At 45.2% G+C, this 22,587-nt stretch overlaps 1 protein-coding gene across 9 annotated transcripts in view; it reads right to left on the bottom strand.

The window, feature by feature from the left end:
- Positions 1 to 22,587, bottom strand: part of CABIN1 (calcineurin binding protein 1) — a 356,172-nt gene that overhangs the window by 300,160 nt on the left and 33,425 nt on the right. For all 9 annotated transcript variants that reach the window (XM_075321598.1, XM_075321591.1, XM_075321647.1 and 6 more), the window contains exons 2-6: positions 14,121 to 14,171; positions 13,948 to 14,040; positions 13,764 to 13,877; positions 11,721 to 11,855; positions 4,177 to 4,357 (exon numbers count right to left, since the gene is read on the bottom strand). In XM_075321598.1, the coding sequence (XP_075177713.1) occupies positions 4,177 to 4,357; positions 11,721 to 11,855; positions 13,764 to 13,877; positions 13,948 to 14,040; positions 14,121 to 14,123 (526 nt within the window). In that variant the 5' untranslated portion in view covers positions 14,124 to 14,171. The remainder of the gene's footprint in view (positions 1 to 4,176; positions 4,358 to 11,720; positions 11,856 to 13,763; positions 13,878 to 13,947; positions 14,041 to 14,120; positions 14,172 to 22,587) is intronic.

The following is a 22,587-nucleotide window of genomic DNA, read 5'->3' as shown; positions in this document are numbered from 1 at the left end:
AACACTACTCAGACAACACAGGGTGAGGGAACCACAATAATTAGACTTTATTGGATCCCCAAAATATTAACGGCACATAACGCATAACCAGCAAAACACACAAATGTAACAGGCAACAGAGTCTCACCCTTCCGCTGGCTCACCAGGGATTAGAATGTCCATGCCTCACAGGTTCCAAGCTGTCTGAGGTCTGCAAAGTCTGTAACAGGTGACTGAACTGTCCCAACCTGCGTGTCCTCCTTAGGTAGTCCTGGTTTGATGTTACAATCCTGGCAGCCGGAGTCGAAATCCCTAGGCTGTGGATATGGTCTCCAACCGGATCCGGAGTCCCTAGATTGAAGCCATAAGGTGTCCTGATCCTCCAGTCAGCTCCAAAGAGCTTAGACTGAATCCATCAACCATCATCAACCTGGTGGCTTAAAGAAGTCCTCTCTTATAGCCACAGCCCTCCCCCTGGACACACTGCGTCCTCATCCATTGGTTGGACAAGATTGCTTCTCCCGTTGGACGAATTTCAAGCTACATGGACAATGCTCATTCAAATGATGTGCTTAGAAAGGCTGAGGGTGTACATGTAAACTGGGAGTCACTGACTAGACAATGGCTACTAAGGTAATTACATTATCAATACACAGCTACAATACAATGGTTACTGGAAATGTCTGGAGAACAATAGTCTAGCTTTCAGTGGCCAACACAATTACATTGAGTCAACAAGAGTCTTGTAAAAACAATGAGGGACTTCTCCCCCATCTATAGACAATCTATCGTGCTGTCTGGCTGGATTTTAAGAAACGTTAACCCATGAGAGTCCATGTCGTCACATTCCTCCCCCTTCTTAATATTAGCCAGACATGATAGGCTTCCGATCATCCTTCTCCTCTTGACGGCATTGTCCTTTTTAATGGTGAGGTCAACAACAGAGGCTTGCATCTATACACCTCCCGCTGATTACCTCCCCCAAGTTGAGCAGCCATATTGTGGACAAGCACTAAGGTGGGGTCCATGAGTTGGGCCTGCACAAATCTCCCACTATCAATCCTTCCCCAGTCAATAGCCACAGTGTGGTTAGGCTTACTCACGGTTCTTGGCTCAGAAGTGGATGTTGGAGACCGGGAATGTAAACCATCCCTGGAAAAGATGTTAGAAAAATCCACATCAGGGTCCTGCTTGGCTTGGAGGTGGGTGATGGCTGCTTCAAACTGACTGGATAGCCCTTGTCCTAGGTCATTCTCCAAAATGACTGGTGTGAGCAGGTAATTCACAAGCCCCACTTTCACTTCCCTTTGAGTGGTATCCGAAACATCAGGCTTGGTGGGGCCATCTATGAACCCCACTTCAACTTCCTCCTGGCTAGACCCCGAAACAACAGGTGTGGGGAGGCTGTCCATAAACTCCATATGGACCTCTTCCTGGTCAGACCCCAAAGTAACTGGTGTGGGGACGGTGTCCATAAGCTCCACATCAGCCTTGCTCTGATTAGTCTCCACAATGACAGGTGTGGGGAGGCTGTTCACAAGTCTCACATCAACCTCTCCCTGGTCCTTTCCCGAAATAACTGGTGTGGGGACGGTGTCCATAAGCTCCACATCAGCCTTGGTCTGGTCAGTCTCCACAATGACAGGTGTGGGGAGGCTGTTCACAAGTCTCACATCAACCTCTCCCTGGTCCTTTCCCGAAATAACTGGTGTGGGGACGGTGTCCATAAGCTCCACATCAGCCTTGCTCTGGTCAGTCTCCACAATGACAGGTATGGGGAGGCTGTTCACAATCTCCACCTCGACCTCTCCCTGGTCAGTCCTTAGGTCCAACTGCACACATGCCAGAGGAATGTCTGAGCGCTGGCCCTCAGCCAGGGAGATGGATAATTGGGAATCCAGTACAGGGTCTTCTGGGGAAACAATAACTGGGCTTACCAGAGTGATGGAAGATCCAATGTCTCGAAGTCCCTGAGCCTGTATATCACCGACCTTGACCATCTGGATGTGGGGATGGAGGTTGGCTGGTGTACGTTGTCCGACCTGCCGTAGGGTGTGGACTGGATAAACCACTTCCTCAGCTATTGGTGTTTCTTGGGAGTAGCATTCCTCAGGTCTCGTTGGTTCATCTCGGCATATGTTGACTGGTTGGACTGGCAGATGGGCTCCAAGCATGCGGCCTCTTTGTTTTGGTGCAGCTTCTGCTGGGTAGCGGGACCATCCTTCTCGACCGGCTGGTGCTAGCAGTACGGCAGCTGGAATCCCATAAACATATTCCATAACCCAAGCCCTCTCTTCTCTTGAGGCTCTAGGCCCCAATGCATCCAACAATGCTGTGGCTTGGGCCATTTTGGACAAAGTTGATTTCCGATTGTCACTAGATCCATGATGTGGCACATAGTTTAAATCCTCCGGGTCAATATCGGCGGGATCCTCATCGTCCTCTGCATCATTCTGGGCATCCCAATGGACTAATTTCTGGATCAAGGCTGACCGAGTCTCAGCGTTCCAGTAGATAATCTTTCGCCTCTGGCACAGATCCTGTAGCATCCATTTACTGCAGCGGTCGTAACTCCTCTCTTGTCCTTGTCCCATGGCTGAGCTGGTGGGGTTGGACATGGCAGCGTCAGAAACCTGAATGCCTCCCCTATGGCCTGCTGGGTATGCTTATGTGCCTCCCTGGTTGTTGAGCCCTGGACGGTGTCCGAAAACACCAGTCCACTACAGCTCCCCTGGGTAAACCAGGCTGAGTAGTATCCCACCGCTGCCACCAATTGTGGAGACACGGGGCTCAGTGGGCGCTCTCGTCCACTAAAACCCGCCGCCTTTAGAAAGACAGCGTGGCTCAGGGCTCATCCCAACTGAACGCCGGCCTCCTTAACCGTGGGCGTAACACTACTCAGACAACACAGGGTGAGGGAACCACAATAATTAGACTTTATTGGATCCCCAAAATATTAACGGCACATAACGCATAACCAGCAAAACACACAAATGTAACAGGCAACAGAGTCTCACCCTTCCGCTGGCTCACCAGGGATTAGAATGTCCATGCCTCACAGGTTCCAAGCTGTCTGAGGTCTGCAAAGTCTGTAACAGGTGACTGAACTGTCCCAACCTGCGTGTCCTCCTTAGGTAGTCCTGGTTTGATGTTACAATCCTGGCAGCCGGAGTCGAAATCCCTAGGCTGTGGATATGGTCTCCAACCGGATCCGGAGTCCCTAGATTGAAGCCATAAGGTGTCCTGATCCTCCAGTCAGCTCCAAAGAGCTTAGACTGAATCCATCAACCATCATCAACCTGGTGGCTTAAAGAAGTCCTCTCTTATAGCCACAGCCCTCCCCCTGGACACACTGCGTCCTCATCCATTGGTTGGACAAGATTGCTTCTCCCATTGGACGAATTTCAAGCTACATGGACAATGCTCATTCAAATGATGTGCTTAGAAAGGCTGAGGGTGTACATGTAAACTGGGAGTCACTGACTAGACAATGGCTACTAAGGTAATTACATTATCAATACACAGCTACAATACAATGGTTACTGGAAATGTCTGGAGAACAATAGTCTAGCTTTCAGTGGCCAACACAATTACATTGAGTCAACAAGAGTCTTGTAAAAACAATGAGGGACTTCTCCCCCATCTATAGACAATCTATCGTGCTGTCTGGCTGGATTTTAAGAAACGTTAACCCATGAGAGTCCATGTCGTCACAGTGTGCATGACCGAAAGTCCGGGATCATGTGCACTGAGCCTAAGTCCAGCGTCAGACGGCCATGGCATGAGAAAGGTGAGAGCAACCATGCATCTGACGCTGCGCATTCATTAGCATGTTAAGCATGCCCCTGTATGTGCGCTATGTGCTAAGGGGGCCGACTAGCCAAGGGAACCAACGCCCAGGGGACTAGTCGCTGGCCTCATTAACATATCATATGGGATCTTTAGAAATACTTTTTCTAAAAATCTATCTATGCTAGTGTATACAGGGACATTTAGGCAGGGATTAGCAATATGTACCCAGAACTGCTCATGGTTCAAGGTGCATATTGCACTTAACAGGTTCACTCTAAGGTGCAATAAACAAATCTTTATTATCTTGCTATTTCCAGACAATGTAAATTTCCCTTGATACTCGTTTCACCTCTCACATTACATAGACTTGTTATATGCTTTTTGCAGATGGAATGTTCTACTTACTGCTATAATCACTGATGGTGTACAGGACAGTGACCAGGTTATCCAAACACGGCCAATGATCCGGATTGCACTGAAGTCCTTCTTCAAATGCATGTCGTGCTAGAGGAATGCGCACGAGGCGAAGAGCCAGCTGACCAATTTTATACCATAGATTGACATCAGTGGAGTCTAACATGACAGCCTATGGGGAAAAATAAAATAAAATGGGAAATACTCCAAAATAACAAACAAAAAGTATCCATTACCATTAGCTCCCAGTATCAGTAACAGGATTCAACAGTCATGTTAGGCTTTTTAAAATACTGCATGTTGCAAAGTAAAAACTACAACAATGTAAACCTTTAAGGATACAGTGGATTTCTGCTTTTATTTTTTCTCCCCTTCATAGAGCCATAATGTTTAATTCCATGCTGACATAGCCATGAGGACTTGTTCGTTTTCCTGATGAATTTTAGTTCTGAATGCCACCAATTAATTTTACCAGAACAAAAATGACAAGTGATGTGAAATGGTGAATTACAAAAAATTACAATTACGCCATTGATTTTTCAATTTTATTTTTTATGGAGTTCACTGTATGATAAAAATTACCTGGTCAATACCATCACGCTGATACCAAACATAAGTTTTAAAATTGTAAAAAGAAAATTGCAAGCCAAGGTGATGTTTCTTTTTATATATACACATATATTTATACATATATATATATATATATATATATATATATATATATATATATATATATATATATATAATATGTGTGTATGTATATGCGTGTATATATGTGTGTGTGTATATATATATATATATATATATATATATATATATATATATATATATAAAAATAGATATATACACACACACACACATATATACACGCATATATATATACACTCACCGTATTTTTCGCTTTATAAGACGCACTTTTGTTCCCCCAAATTTTGGGGGAAAGTAGGGGGTGCGTCTTATAAACCGAATATACGGATTATATACTGCCGGGTCCAGGGGAGGTGGGGGCCGCTCTGGAGCGGTGCTGGGGGCTGCTGGGGGGGCTGGTGGAGGCTGGTGAAGCTGCGGGAGGGAGCCTTTGATCTCCTGCTCCCGCTCATATAATATGCACAGCCGCTGTCCATCACTGTGGTGCTGAAACCGCACCGCGGCGATGGGCTGGGGGAGCTGCGCATATTATATCTGCCTGTGCTCCCTTTGATCGCACATGCACCCCTGTGTTAGCTATGGCCCCCATGCTGCTGCCCATAGTAAAATAAAAAAAACTCTTTACTTACCCCCTCCAGCGTGTCTCCCCGGTCTCCCTCCTGGTGCTGTGATCATGCACGCAGAGATTTCACTCTGCTGTGCCGATCACATGACCGGGACCGTGAACCAGGAAATGCAGGCAGGAGGCCGGAGGTCAACCCCAAGGAGGGGGACACGAGGGAGCACAGTGCTGGAGAAGTTAAGGAAAGAGTTTATTTTACTAAAAGCAGCAGCATGGGGGCCATATCTAACACAGGGTGATGTGTGCCAGCCACAAGGGGCAGTGTTTGCCAGCCACAGGGGGCCGTCTGTGCCAGCCACAGGGGGCCGTCTGTGCCAGCCACAGGGGGCCGTCTGTGCCAGCCACAGGGGGCCGTCTGTGCCAGCCACAGGGGGCCGTCTGTGCCAGCCACAGGGGGCCGTCTGTGCCAGCCACAGGGGGCCGTCTGTGCCAGCCACAGGGGGCCGTCTGTGCCAGCCACAGGGGGCCGTGTGGCAGCAATAGGGGACATGTTGCATCACTGGGGGACATGTGCCAGCACAAGGGGGCTATATTCAATATAAGGTGGCCATATCCAGATTAAGGGGGCTAATTTTAGGATGGGGGGGCTATGAGGGACATATACTCTATATGATTTGGTAGACGGACACTGGCATTATAAGACGGACCCCATTTATTAAAAAAAAATTCTCTATTCCTTCACCAAATTTGGAGGTGCGTCTTATAAAGCGAAAAATACGGTATATACACATACATACATACATACATACCTACACACAGTACAGACCAAAAGTTTGGACACACCTTCTCATTCAAGGAGTTTTCTTTATTTTCATGACTCTGAAAATTGTAGATTCATATTGAAGGCATCAAAACTATGAATTAACACATGTGGAATGAAATACTTAACAAAATAGTGTGAAACAACTGAAAATATGTCTTATATTCTAGGTTCTTCAAAGTAGCCACCTTTTGCTTTGATTACTGCTTTGCACACTCTTGGCATTCTCTTGATGAGCTTCAAGAGGTAGTCACCAGAAATCATTTTCACTTCACAGGTGTCCCGTCAGGTTTAATAAGTGGGATTTCTTGCCTTATAAATGGGGTTGGGACCATCATTTGTGTTGTCCAGAAGTTTGGTGAATACACAGCTGATAGTCCTACTGAATAGACTGTTAGAATTTGTATTATGGCAAGAAAAAAGCAGCTAAGTAAAGAAAAACGAGTGGCCATCATTACTTTAAGAAATAAAGGTTAGTCAGTCCGAAAAATTGGGAAAACTTTGAAAGTGTCCTCAAGTGCAGTGCCAAAAACCATCAAACGCTACAAAGAAACTGGCTCACATGAGGACCGCCCCAGAAAAGGAAGACCAAGAGTCACCTCTGCTGCGGAGGATAGGTTTATCCGAGTCACCAGCCTCAGAAATCGCAGGTGAACAGCAGCTCAGATTAGAGACCAGGTCTATGCCACACAGAGTTCTAGCAGCAGACACAACTCTAGAACAACTGTTAAGAAGAGACTTTGTGCAGCAGGCCTTCATGGTAAAATAGCTGCTAGGAAACCACTGCTAAGGACAGGCAACAAGCAGAAGAGACTTGTTTGGGCTAAAGAACACAAGGAATGGACATCGGACCAAAGCACAACTTTCCACTGGTCTAATGAGTCCAAATTTGAGATCTTTGGATCCAACTACCGTGTCTGTGTGCGATGCAGAAAAGGTGAACGGATGGACTCTACATGCCTGGTTCCCACCGTGAAGCATGGAGGAGGAGGTGTGATGGTGTGGGGGTGCTTTGCTGCTGACACTGTTGGGGATTTATTCAAAATTGATGGCATACTGAACCAGCATGGCTACCACAGCATCTTGCAGCGGCATGCTATTCCATCCGGTTTGCATTTAGTTGGACCATCATTTATTTTTCAACAGGACAATGACACCAAACACACCTCCAGGCTGTGTAAGGGCTATTTGACTAAGAAGGAGAGCAATGGGGTGCTACGCCAAATAACCTGGCCTCCACAGTCACCAGACCTGAACCCAATCGAGATGGTTTTGGGTGAGCTGGGCCGCAGAGTGAAGGCAAAAGGGCCAACAAGAGCTAAGCATCTCTGGGAACTCCTTCAAGACTGTTGGAAGACCATTTCCGGTGACTACCTCTTGAAGCTAATCAAGAGAATGCAAAGAGTGTGCAAAGCAGTAATCAAAGCAAAAGAACCTTGAAGAACCTAGAATATAAGACATATTTTCAGTTCTTCCACACTTTTTTGTTCAGTATTTCATTCCACATGTGTAAATTCATAGTTTTCATGCCTTCAATGTGAATGCATAATTTTAAGAGTCATGAAAATAAAGAAAACTCTTTGAATGAGAAGGTTACATAGTTACTTAGGTTGAAAAAAGACCTAGGTCCATCTAGTTCAACCTTCCTCCACCAGTTCTACATTTGGTCACTAAGTCATTTATAACCAACAATGTTGTGTGTACTGAGGAAATCATCCAGCCCTTTTTTAAAAGCTGTTATATTATCTGCCATTACTACCTCTTGTGGTAGGGCATTCCACAGTCTGACTGCTCTAACTGTAAAGAATCCTTTCCTATTTAGCTACCGGAATCACTTTTCTTCCACTCGCAGTGTATGCCCCCTGGTCCTTAGTATTGTCTTTGTAAGAAACAAGTCATGTGCCAGTCCTTTTATATTGACCACACATGTATTTATACAAATAAATGAGATCTCCTCTGAAACGTCTTTTTTCTAAGCTAAACAAATCCAACTTTTTCAACCTGTCATCATATGGGAGGCCTTCCATTCCTTGAAGTAGTCTAGTTGCACGCCTTTGAACTGACTAACATCTGAATGTCCTCTTTAAAATGTGGAGCCCAAAACTGGATCCCACATTCCAGATGTGGCCTTACAAGTGATTTATAGAGAGGTAACAATACGTTGGGATCACGGGAACTAATCTCTCTGGTGTGTCCAAACATTTGGTCTGTACTAATATATAAGTGTCAGTATGTATGCCCACTAATGGAATCTGTACCGTCGCATTTACAATCACAAACTTTTACACAGACACCTCATTTGACTGAGGGAACGCCATGGACTATGTTTTGAGGGGAACATTGAACCCCGCACTTTACAGTTGCTCACCAAAAACCTACTTATATTAAAATCAATGGAGCTGTGAGCTACAGGTCATTAATAGGAGCTGTGTTTGGTTGATATAGACAACGAAGGACATTCTTAGTATAAGAAGCTTATGTGTGAGGTAGTATGTTGGTGGAGAGACGGATAGAGAGACAGAGGCAGGCAGACAGAGACAGACAGGCAGACAGGGAAAGAGGCAGACAGGGAAAGAGGCAGACAGACAGAGACAGATAGAGAGACAGACAGGGAAAGAGACAAAGACAGAGAAAGAGATAGAGAGAGAGACAGACAGAAAGAGAGGGAGACAAAACAGAGGCTGGGAGAGAGAGAGAATGGAAAAGAGACAGAGAGACAATTGCTATCACGGGCAACGCCAGGTACTACAGCTAGTATATATATATTTATATATAGCGATAGTGCACGGTCAACGTACATGTTAACCAGTCACAGCTAAAAATGCATTATCGTTCCAGAAGAAAAAATAAATAAATCTCTCAAGGTCTGCAAGATCTCTGCTACTTGTCTTTACTTAGGAACCTCCAAAATGTACTATCAATACATAAAAATTGCCTGGTCATCTAATTGGACAGATAGTAGCACGGCTTTCTACAGTGAGAATACAGTTATCGGAGCTATATAACTGAGTGTCCATCCCATCACCAGCACAAATTTTTATGGGGGAACCTATTTAATAAGTTAAAGCTGAGATCCTAAAAATCCCGATAAGTTGATAACGTATGCTGGTAAAGCATATAACTTTAAACTATACAAAGAGTAACCTTAATTTGCTTAAACCATAATAACCCTTTTGTAAAGGAGTTTTCCCTCCATAGTACATTACTGCATATCACCAGGAGATATCATTATCTGATCATGTGGAGTCACTGGGACATTCACAATCATCTGTATACATACAAATATCTGACCAATTTCTGTCCAATCCAATTTTAGTCTAAAACGATGCGTGGAAACACCCTATTGATCTGACCGAGATGTGTCTCATTTGAAAGAAAACTGACCTAATAGTGCCAAATACAATGGTTACAACATGTGGAAACCATCTGAAAGAAAACTCAATTATACTATACCAATAGGGCCATTTAAGTTCAGGTCCATCATAGCAGATGAGGATAACAGTTTGCTCTATTCGAACGTATGTGTATTCAGTATATACAACAACATTCCTCAGACAACCATCGAAGAAGTTATCTACTACCTAACTCATTTCATTTTTTATTCATCAATTGTGCTATTATGTGCCACTAAATGCATCCATACTCCAATAACAGTAATATAAATGTTTTATCATGCAGATAGCATCACTTGGTGTCTGCCAGCAGCAGCTCTGGATATATACATCCATCCCTTCCTCTCCCCAGGCTTACTGTGCTTTATTACTACAAGTTCCAAAATGCAATGCAGTAGCCAATACTTAGCTCGCCCCCTCCATTCTCCACAATGCGCTGCTGAAGAGATTAGGAGATACCAAGTATCAGAGCAGCCCAGGGTGGGTACCAGCCCTTCTGGCAATTGCCAGATGGCCAATACAACCCTCTCACTATGTAAATTTCAGCGCTTTTCAGCTATACAAATCAGTGATTGGATTACCTAAACCCTTTGCTAGTAAAGTGCTGCAATCTGCATTTCAAGCAAAGGTGTAAGCCCCTGCATTTACTGCTGAGTGAAGCTGAAAGCATAGCTAGTGAGGCAGATTAACTGTGATACACTTGAAAACGTCTACACCCACCATCATGAGCCCAAGTGACAACTTCCTTTCATTTGGACTGATTTCTGTGCCGGAAAATGAAGCATCAGACATAACAGCGAAGGAAGAAGAGTTTGCATAACAATCCAGTATTATGTGATCCCTGCTGAGATGTGCTCATAAGAGCTATACATCCTGTACAAGTATATTACAAAATGTATTGTTTTAAAGAGCTATCATATATAGCAAGAAAGTGAAAAGTAGTGGAAAACCCCTTGCAAGTGTATACATTTCAAACCTTGGCGCTCATACTTGATACTAAATAAATCGTGATGCTTTTAAATGTTTGGTTACATTTTTTCACCTTTTGATATCAGTAACATATCTATCCATCCTGTGATTTCCATAATTCTTCAACATTTCCTTCTTCGAGTTACAATTTCAATGTTGAAAAGGGTATATTTAAAAGGGTTTCTCCAGCTTGAGACCAAAATCCGAAATCATTCTACGTGAATGTAGAGTTCTGAATTATGACAGGGTGCTGTGCACTAGTTGTCTCAATTTTAGGGTGTTGTCGGTGTGACTTAAGATGTCACATGACAACACATATGTGATTTGCATACATGCGGTCATGTGTAGCTTACACACCTTCAGTTTTTCTTAATTCTATTCTATTGAGAGAAGCTGGAAGAGACGAACCATCATGTGATCGCAAACCCAAACCACGGGCAGTGTTAGTTGCAGCCATGTATTCTCTGAAATGTACTTTGAAGATTCAGCAGAAGATAAAACTAGTTTGGCGCTGATTCCATCTGGCTTCTCACAGTACCACGGCAGGTGACTGATCGTTCCTTCCTTCGTACATAGGAGAGACCTGCCATTCGGCTAGGGGTCAGTGCCTCAATAGTCCAGTCTCCAGCTATGGTCCTTAACCGGTTCTTCAAAATACTTTATATTTTCTCTGAAATGCTGGAGCAAAATCACATGCTGCGATTCATACTGGAGATTTGGGCAACCTGTGTTGACCCACCAGGGTCCTCAGCACTTGGTGCTGTACTGAAAATTGCAACACAGTGTCAAAATGTCAGAAGGCACAGTTCCAGTGGTCATAGGGGTGGGGGGATAAGGTCACAAAAATAGGAACTTTATTGGAACATTAAGTGATCATCTAAGGCTGGTTTCACATCAGCGGTATTTTGCAGCACTGCCGGTTCCGACATAAATGCAGTTCAGTTCTATACAGTTCACAGGCATCGCGGAAAGCTCCGGTCACATTCGGTCATGTGACCGGAGCATGAGACAGCATATGACCGGAGCTTGCCACGATGCCTGTGAACTGTATAGAACTGTACTGCATTTGTGCCGGATCCGGCAGTGCGTCAAAATACCGCTGATGTGAAACCAGCCTTAGTGGTCGTCAACAACAACAACATACCTCTAGGTTATATTCCATTGCTGTCTCCAGGTCATCTCGTTTCACTGCAAGCTGAGCTAAGTTTTTATATGTTGAATACTTCAACATTAATCCAGGATGCTTTAGTCCTTCTCTTTCTTCACCCAAGGGGACAACCTGAAACATGGAAGACAATTGTTATGTAGCATATTCTTCCTCATTGCAAGTACCCATGCGACTTGGGCAACAGCATGAATCATAAAAGTGAAGGACAAATGCAATAAAGAATGATATTTGAAGATATTGTTAGAGAAATCAATATAAAGTCTATAAAACACAAACTAAAATCAGTTCAAGAACGAGAAGCAGTATGCCCCACAATGCAATGCTGCATGTTCTGCCTTCTGATTAAGATTAGGAGTAGGGTTATAAGTAAGACTGATTAGAATTAGGACTAAGATTAGGAGTAGGGTTACGACTAAGACTATGACAATAAGTAAGACTAAGATTAAGACTAGGTTTAAAGGGAACATGTTACGCAATTTTTGATATTAACATTTAATGCCAATTGCAGAAAATCCATTAACTTCTAACCAATTTAATGACACTACAATCATCCACCAAAAATCACACAAAGAGGTCAGTTTTACTGAGTTCAGAGATCGAAAGTACAGTATATAAAAATCACTTTTTACTTAACACATATCTTCAAGGGTGAAATTGTTTGTAATTATTCCAAGTTCTATTGATTAAAATGTACTTTGTTTGTGGGGCACCACCTTTAAAGGGAACCGGTCACCAATTTTTTGTCAGTATTAAACCAAAAGTATCCCCTTCTGCAGCTCCTGGGCTGCATTCTATGAAGGTGCACCTTGTTCCCCGAGTCCCCTTGCAGACCCCAGAAATAACTTTATAAAATCTGACCGCCTTGTATGCAAATGACCTGTTCTGGTCGGATGGGCGTGCTCTTTTTTAGCTCCTGTCTCCCCCTCCTGCCGCTGTTTGCCGTCCTTTGATGATTGGCGTGTCTGTCACCTCTGTCATCATCCAAGTAGCTGGGCTGAATCTCGCGCCTGCGCAGTCATTCCCAACTCAGGCAGGTGCACTTCGCTCTGCCCCAAGGCGGTCAGATTTTATAAAGTTATTTCTGGGGTCTGCAAGGGGAGTCAGGGAACAAGGTTCACCTTCATAGAATGCAGCCCAGGAGCTGCAGAAGGTGATACTTTTGGTTCAATACTGAAAAACCTGCTGACGGGTTCCCTTTAGGTGGATTTCCACATGGATCCTGCTAACATTTTTCCCCTAGTGAATGAGAATGAAGTTTATGTAACCATGATCACATGGTCACATGAAGCTGATCCTCATGCTAGGTTTGCCATAGGCATGCCTCATCCAACAAACACAAACATAATAATATGACTAATAACTAGATGGACTTAGGCGGGCTTTGCACGTTGCAACATCGCAAGCCGATGCTGCGATGTCGCACGCGATAGTCCCCGCCCCCGTCGCAGGTACGATATCTTGTGATAGCTGGCGTAGTGAAAATTATCGCTATGCCAGCTTCACATGCACTCACCTGCCCTGCGACCGTCGCTCTGGCCGGCAACCCGCCTCCTTCCTAAGGGGGCGGGTCGTGCGGCGTCATAGCGACGTCACACGGCAGGCGGCCAATAGAAGCAGAGGGGCGGAAATGAGCAGGATGTAAACATCCCGCCCACCTCCTTCCTTCCGTAGAGCCGCTGGCGGCAGGTAAGGTGATGTTCCTCGCTCCTGCGGCTTTACACACAGCGATGTGTGCTGCCGCAGGAACGAGGAACAGCATCGTACTTGTCGCGGCAGCATAATTATGGAAAAGTCGGAGCCTGCACCGATGATACGATAATGACGCTTTTGCGCTCGTTAATCGTATCATCTAGGATTTACACACAACGATGTCGAAAGTGACGCCGGATGTGCGTCACTTTCGATTTGACCCCACCGACATCGCATGTGCGATGTTGCAACGTGCAAAGCCGCCCTTAGGTTTTTTTCAACCTAAGTAACTATAATATACAGAGACAGACGATAAATCATCTCACTTACTTCCTGCAGAAGACGAGTATCCAGCAGCTGGTGATAGGCCTGGGAGGACTCGTCATAGCGGTCAAGCTTCTGTAGGTCCAATGCCTTGTGATAAAGTGCGAATGCCTCAGCTTCCTGCAAAGGAAAACCAATGATACTCCATGTACGAGAACAATTGCAACCTCAATGACATGGCTCCACTTACCTGCGCCTCTTTGGTCTGTGTTTTGTGGCTCTTAAACGTTTCTTCATGTTCTCCTTCTACAGCTGAGGTCGCGTTTAAAGCGGCTATGCGAATCTAGCAGCAAAATAAGGAAAATAAGTCGGACGTCAAAAACAACTGCTTATAACCCAAAGGTGGATAGTGACATGAATTACCATTGTGAATGCCTCTGTGCGGGTTCTTCCAGCTATGTACAGGTATCCATCCTGGAGGACAGAAAGAGCAATGTGACTGGGCGGAATATCCACTAGTGACAAAAACACAAACAACTGCAAGTGTTTCATAACAATGGATGAACATAATGAAGATTTTTTTTTCACTCATATTCTGAAGTGATTAATCTTGGCCATAGTTATAAATGAATTTAACCCCTTCATCCCTGGGTGATTTTCCATTTATCATTTTTCCTCCTTCTTCCGAGAGCCATAACTTTTTTATTTTTCCATTAATATTGCCATATATTTTTTGCAAGACAAGCTGTACTTTTGAATGAAACCATTAGTTTTTCTATATAGTATACGGAAAAAAGGGAAAAAAATTCCGTATCGTGAAATTGCAAAAAAAAGTGCAGCTGCACAATTGTTGTGGGGGTATTTTATTCAGTGTTCACAATATGGTAAAACTGATGTGTCAGTATGATGCTTTAGGTCGATATGAGTTCGTAGATAGAAAACATGTATACTTTTATCTAAGTGGTGAAAAAAAAATACAGAAGTTTGTCCAAAGAAAAATACCGCTTTTGGCGCCATTTTCCGAGCACATAGCGTTCTCATTTTTCAGGATCTGGGGCTCAGTGATGGCTTATTTTTTGCGTCTTGAGATGGCGTTTTTAATGATACAATCTTTGTGCAGTTGCTACGTTTTGATCGCCTGTAATTGCATTTTTTTATAAATTTAGCGGTGACCAAAAAAAGTTATGTTGGCGTTGAGAATTTTTTTTTCTCACAACGGCGTGTACTGATCAGATTAATTGATTTTATATTTTGATTGAACATTTCTGAATGCGGCGATACCAAATGTGTGCTTTTTCTATTCTATATGAACTTTTATTTATTTTTATTTTTTTCCTATTTATTAAAAACATTTTTTTACATTTTTATCAGTCCAATTACCTGTGCATTTCTGCTGATCAGAGCAGCATCACTCTGATCAGCAGAAATGCAGACTTCCTGTGAGTGCTAGCGCTCTGTCGGCTCTCATAGGAAATGAGTCATGGCAGCATCAGGGGTCATCATTTGACCCCGCGCTACCATGACAACACATTGGCGCCCTGTGATCGCATCACAGGGCCACCGATGGCGGCAGGGAACAGCTCGATTGCTGCTGTGGCCATTTGACCCCTTCACCCCCGGCCACTAAAACACCCTAATGACCCGGCCATTTTTTGCAATTCTGACCAGTGTCACTTTGACAGGTTATAACTCTGGAACACTTCAACGGATCCTGGCGATTCTGAGATGTTTTTTCGTGACATATTGTACTTCATGTCAGTGATAAATTTAGGCCAATATTTTTTGCGTTTATTTGTGAAAATTTAGAAAATTTTGCAATTTTCAAACTTTGAAAATTTATGCTTACAAATCTGAGAGATATATCACACAAAAAAGTTACGAAATAAAATTTGCCACATGTCTACTTTACATCAGCGCAATTTTTGAAACAATTTTTGTTTTAGTTACGAAGTTAGAAGGGGTCAAAGTTCATCAGCAATTTCTCATTTTTCCAACAAAACTATTTTGTAAATTTTGTTGGAAAAATGAGAAATTGCTGATGAACTTTGACCCCTTCTAACTTCCTAACAAAAAAAAAAAATTGTTTAAAAAAATGGGACCACATCACATTTGAAGTGACTTTGAGAGGCCTAGGTGACAGAAAATACCCAAAAGTGACCCCATTCTAAAAACTGCACCCCTCACACTGCGCAAAACCACATCCAAGAAATGTATTAACCCTTTAGGTGCTTCACAGGAACCAAAGCAATGTTGAAGGAAAAAATGAAAACTTTACTTTTTTAACACAAAAATGTTACTTTAGCCATAAAATTTTCTTTTTCACAAGGGAGAAAAGAGTACGCTGATACCCCATACGTGGTAAAAATCAATTGTTTGGGCGCACGGCAGAGGTTGGAAGGAAAGGAGAGCCATTTGAATTTTTGAACGCAAAATTAGCTGCACTCATTAGCGGACGCCATGATGGGTTTGAAGACCCCCTGAGGTGCCTAAACAATGGAGCTCCCCCACAAGTGACCCCATTTTGGAAAATAGAAACCTCAAATAATTTTTCTAGATGTTTGGTGAGCACTTTGAACCCCTGGGGGCTTCACGGAAGTTTATAACGTTGAGCCGTGAAAAGAAAAAAAAAATTTTTTTTACCACAAAACTGTTGCTTCAACTAGGTAGCTTTTTATTTCACAAGGGTATCAGGAAAAAATGCACCATAAAATTTATCGTGCATTTTTTCCTGAGTACGAGGATACCTCATATGTGGTGGAAAGTAATTGTTTGGGCGCATGGCGAGGCTCAGAAGAGAACGAGCGCTATTTGACAGCAAAATTGGTTGGAATCATTAGCTGACGTAATGTTGCATTTGGAGACCCCCTGAGGTGCCTAAACAATGGAGCTCCCCCACAAGTGACCCCTTTTTGGAAACTAGACCCCTCAAGGAATTTATCTAAATGTTTAGTGAGCCCCAAGGGGCTCCACAGAAGTTGATAATGTTGAGCCACGAATACAATTTGTTGGTTTTTTTTTCCAGAAAACTGTAAATTGAACCAGGTAGCTTTTTTTTTTTTTACAAGGGTATCAGGAAAAAATGCACCATAAAACGTATTTTTCAATTTCTCCTGAGTACACAGATACCTCATATGTGGTGGAAAGTAAATGTTTGGGCGCATGGCGGGGCTCAGGAGAGAAGGAGCACCATTTGACAGCAAAATTGGTTGGAATCATTAGCGGACGCCATCTCACGTTTGGAGACCCCTATGGTGCCTAAACAGTAGAGCTCCCCCACAAATGACCCCATTTTGGAACTAGACCCCTCAAGGAATTTATCTAGATGTTTGGTGAGCCCCTTGTACCCCCAGGGGCTCCACAGAAGTTGATAACGTTGAACCGTGAACATTTTTTTTTTTACCACAAAATTTTTGCTTCAACCAGGTAGCTTTTTTTTTTTTTCTTACAACGGTACCAGGAAAAAATGCACCATAAAATTTATTGTGCAATTTTTCCCGAGTACGCAGATACCTCATATGTGGTGGAAAGTAATTGTTTGGGCGCATGGCAGGACTTTGAAGAGAAGGAACGCCATTCGACTTTTCAAACGCAGTGCAATGATCGGCCGCTGCAGGACGCACGGTCGGTGAGATACAGAAAGCATCAGGAATACGGAAAAAAAAAGTCACGCCAAAAATTGAGCAGGGATGCCGATCCGTTATGTGCATCCCTGATCAGCGCTCGGCCGCTGCAGGACGAACACACGGATGAGGTGCAAAAAAAAAAAAAACAATGCAAGATACGGACAAGAAGAAAAAAAAAAAAAGTCCCGTCGAAAATTGACCATGGATGCAGATACGCTATTTGCATCCCTGATCAGCGCTCGGTGGGATGCACGGATGGATGTGATACAAAAAGCGTCGGGGATACGGAAAAAAGTCACGCCAAAAATTGACCACGGATGCCGATCCGTTATCTGCATCCCTGATCAGCGCTCGGCCACTGCAGGACGCACACACAGATGAGATGCAAAAAAACGACGCAAAATACGAACAAACAAAAAAAAAAAGTCCCGCCGAAAATTGACCATGAATGCAGATACGTTAGCTGCATCCCTGATCCGCCCTTGCGTCCCGCCGAGCGCTGATGGAAACAAAAAGCGTCGGGCATACGGAAAAAAAAAAAGTCCCACGGAAAATTGACCACGGATGCAGATCCGTTATCTGCATCCCTCATCAGCGCTCGGCGGGTTGCACAGACGGATGAGGTATAAAAATGGACAGGGGATACAGAAAGAAAAAAAAAAAAAGTTATACTCACAGGACCCAGAGGATTAGCAGGAGGATCACTGACCAGAGGAACTGCAGGAGGAATACAAGGCAGCGAGATGAACAGCTTTACAGGAGCAGCAGGCAGGAGGTTGGATAGCTTATCAGAACACCCAGGAAGGACCCAGCGATGGAGACAGATTTGATTGGGCCAGTGAAGACCTCGGACGACCCAGTGAAGACCTCGGACGACCCGGTGAAGGCAGGTAAAAGGACATTGGAGGGAGAGCAGATGGGGAGGGGAAGGGGGAGACCGGAGAAGGAGCTGCAGAAGCAGAATAGAGATCACGGGGGAGGTAGGCAGATCACGGGGGGAGCAGATCGGGATGTCGGGGGGCAGATCAGGGCGTGGGGATTCAGATTGTGGGGGGGTACGGGCAGGAGCCATCACGGGAGCACGCAGGGGCCATCACGGGAGCGCGCAGGGGCCATCAGGGGGAGCAATACTCACATGGAGCAGGCGATCGGACGGTGGCAGCAGCAGCAGCAGCGGCGGCGTGGTAGTACAAGTGCCAGCCGGTTGCACGCTGCAGACATGTTGGGGGAGGCTCCCCAGACCAGCACAGGCCTGGAGAGGGCGGTCACCTGCAGATCAGACAGCCCCACTGTACACTGAATGGAGCGATTGCGCGTCATAGCACGATCGCTCCAATCAGTGCTGCAGGGGCTGGGGGCGACATGTTAGAGCTCCAGCTATGATCTGCTGTAGCTGCTGCGGCGCCTCATAACAGGATCTCACAGTATTCAACTGATTCAGGCATTGTTTTAGCCAAAATCAGTGCGAACGATGTGGTTGGCGGTTCTGATTTGAACAGCCTATCACAACGATCATCGATGGGGAGTGGCGATGCAATTCCCCCTGGGTACAAGCAAAAGTCCCCTGCTGTAAGAAACAGCAGGGGACATCATTTGAAAGCCGTTGCTATGGCCACAGCAATCAAATGAACTTTAGGCAGTAAAGTTATGTCCCTGGTCGTTAAGTCACGTTAAAATAGGATGTAACTTTACTGCCCGCGGTCGTGAAGGGGTTAAATCGCCCTGTCAGTGTTTGACAGTGCGATCTAAAGGGTTAACAGGTGCGGACGGCTCTCCGATCCACCTACGCCTGTTAGCCCCACATGTCTGCTGTGCGGAGATTACTGTGGGCTCCCCGCTGGAGCTCGCGGTAACTGGAGATAGGCAACTGGTAAAGGGGTTAACAGTAGAGATGAGTGAACCTGAAGTTCAATGTTCAAGTTTGAACACAGAAAAAAAAAGAAAAAAAAACAGAGTTCAGGTTCGAAGTTCAAGAGAATTACGAGTACAAACCACTCAAGTGAGCAGCGCTGTGCTTGGGTATGAGTGATACTCAGCCCTGTGCGATCCACGTGCAGTGTTTGAACAGATCGCACTGGGGTTAATGGCAGTGTGATCGGATGTAGTATGCATACAAAAAGAAAAAAATAATAATAATAATATGAAAAACCCGGCATACTCTCTCCCGGAAGGGTTCTGCCAATTACTGATTTTCATTGAGGATCGGGTTAAGTCAGGTTCACAAAACGAACTTTATCTAAAGTTCTACTGTATCCTCCGAACTGAACTTCCACGGGCAATGTCAGGAGCAGGTCTATCTTAAAGGGGTGGTTCACCCATTTTTTTATTTTCTCTATGAGTGTAACTTACCATTTTAGGTGTTTTCTTCATTGGCCTCTATTTGCACTTCTGGCACTGAACGGCGCTATCCTGCACGCTCAGTGCTGGTCACATGACCCACTGGTGCTGCGGCCGCTAGTGTCCTCTTACATCCCGACAATTTCCGGGCTCTCAAACTGGACGGGTACGTCAGAGGATGCTGGCGCCACTCATACTGATTGACAGGGCTGTGGGCGGTGACTACCGCACGTCACAGCCCAGCATCAAGGGGAGGATCTGGAGGGCGCCAGTGTGGAGCGGTGAAGAGGGCTGAGCGTCTGGCAGATTGGTGAGGCACGGGGCGCCAGTGTGGAGTACAGGGGAAGGGGGGGGTGTTCTTCAGCTGAAACCCCCCTGTCACGTAAGTATCTGATCTCACTCTCCATCCGCCCGCTCTGCTCCGATGTCAGGAGAACAGGCGGTGTGATCATGTACACCCACCAGCACTACAGGACGCAGCAAGACACTGGCAAGCTGGTGACATGCAGCACTGCATGTGTCAGAGCAGAGCATGTCACCGCTCTGCTCTGTCACCTGTCCTGCTGCATGGGACCAACTGTGTCCACTCTGTCACCTGCACCACAAGTCACAGAGTGGAACAAGTTGGTGACAGAGCACCTCTCTCCTCCTCCTTTCTCCCCCTCTCTTTTCCTTCTCTCTTTTCTCTCTCTCTCCCCCCCTCTTCTCCCCACCTCTCTCTTTTCCCCCTCTCTCTTTTCCCTCGCGCTCTCTCTCTCGCGCTTTGCCCATCGAGCACCAGAGCATTTTACTGCTCACTCATGCCCACAGCGCCAGCAGAACAAGTAATCAGATGACTCCAGTGTCTGTCGATTACTTGCTCTGTGTCCCCCTGCATCCATCGCAACGTGTGCGGGCTTTGAGGTCACCTGAGTTCAGTCCAGCACTGGAGTCAGCTGATCTGAACTCCAGCCCGCACACGCTGCGATGGATGCAGGGGGACACAGAACAAGTAAGGCCTAAGCCACACGGCGTGAAAATCGGTCCGAGTGGGAGTGCGATAAAACATCGCATTTTCAACCTAAGTAACTATATGTAACTATGCATTCCATTCGGACCAATATTAGCCTGTGTATCAGCGCACATGAGCGATTATTTTCTCAGCCCTAGTCGGACCGAGAAATCAATCGCAGCATGCTGCAATTGTAATGCGAGACACTTTCTCTCGCACCCATTCAAGTCTATAGGGCGAGGGAAAAATCAGAGCGAGAATCGCAATAGCCGACTACGGAGGAGAGAGGGAGATAAATCCCTCCCTCCCCTCCTCAGTGCCGGTCCGCCCGCCCCTCCGCAGCGCTGGCCCGCCCCTCCTGAGTTCCAGACCGCCCCGCCCCCCAGCTAAGGTCCGCTCGCACAGTCGGACCTCAGTCGCAGGGACACATGCATGACACTCAGCTCTGCTGTACTGCCAGCATGAGCAGAGTGTCATGCGAGGGGATCGCAGTAATCCCCGTGGGGCCCCAGCCTGATCGGCCGACACTGGAGTCAGCTGATCTGAACTCAGCTGAACTCCTGACCACACAACCCGCACACGGTCACATGTGATCGGCAGCAGGCAGTGACTTCTGTTAACCTGCATCCATCGCAGCGTGTGCAGGCTGTGAAATCAGGAGTCAGCTGACTCGAGTGCCGGCCGATAAATTCTGTTTCCCGCTGCAGAAGGATCCGGTAAAATAACGGTTGCATGCGCTGCACATTTAATCCACAGGATCCGGTCATATGTGGTTTGCGGTTTTTTTGCCTACAGGCAAAAAACCGCTGATGTGAAAGTAGCCTGCAAAATGCATGCCACACGAATGATACGGACGACACACAGAGACTATGCAAGAGGGAAAAAGCAATCTGATCACCCCTTCATTTTTTTTTCCCCAATTATTTTTTTCACATGTTGCGCCGGCTAATAATCATAATTTCTGTACACACACACACACACACACACACACACCACACACACACAGACTATGAACTATATGAGAACAAGCAGAAGATAGACGCTTTCTTCCCCTGGTTGTGCAGAGCTGCGAGCTTCTGCTGTCTCTGTGTGATTGCTCTCAGTGCATCCACACTGGGAAGAGGCAGGGAGGAGTCTTTGGGTGGAGAGGAGAGCTGAGTGGGTGTGTTAGATACGTTAGATACAGCCCTAGAGCCACAAAGAATTATGGAAGTTGTAGTAACTGAACCCAGGTAGTCAGAAGAGAGATTAACCCCAGCAGAGCTAGATCCAGCAATGAGGATGTGCTGCTAGTGCACAATAAAAGGTAATATTGCTGAAAAAACATAATAGATGTGTGGAGAGGCACATATTAGCAAGATTTATGAGAGAAAAAAAATCAGTTTTGGTAACTGGACAAGTTCTTTAATAGCCGCCATGTAATATTTCACATATATCGTATGACTGAAGAAAGGAAAATATCAGCAGGATAGCTCCCACAATCTGATTTTTAGCTGACAGAACTTTTTTGGGGAAAAAAAAAAAAAAGGTATGGCCCAGATTCCTCACTGCATCTTTTGCTGCATTTTTGAGGTCACAAAGATGCATGCATTTTCTTCTCACAGCACAGTCTATGAAGTTTCGATATTGCTGTCCGCACTGGCCATCTTTTGTTGGCTGCATCTTGGCTGTGTTTTTCAAGATGCAGCATGGCAATTCTTTTTTTTGTTTTTACCGCGTTTTTAAGACCTTCCAGCCATTAGAGTTGACTTAAAAAATGCATTGAGCAAAATGCAGTAAAAACGTATAGCGTTTTTGGTGCATTTTAAGTTGCACTCAAGATGCACTGACAAAAAAGATGCCGCGTGTGAATATAGGCTAAGTCACTTTTCTTTTTGTCTTGTGAAATTCACTGAAGATTAATGCGCCAAACTCATCGAAATGGCACACGTGGTTTAAG

Source organism: Anomaloglossus baeobatrachus, chromosome 1, assembly GCF_048569485.1.
Source record: "Anomaloglossus baeobatrachus isolate aAnoBae1 chromosome 1, aAnoBae1.hap1, whole genome shotgun sequence".
Lineage (NCBI taxonomy): Eukaryota > Metazoa > Chordata > Amphibia > Anura > Aromobatidae > Anomaloglossus > Anomaloglossus baeobatrachus.
This window is presented reverse-complemented; position numbering and strand designations above follow the sequence as displayed.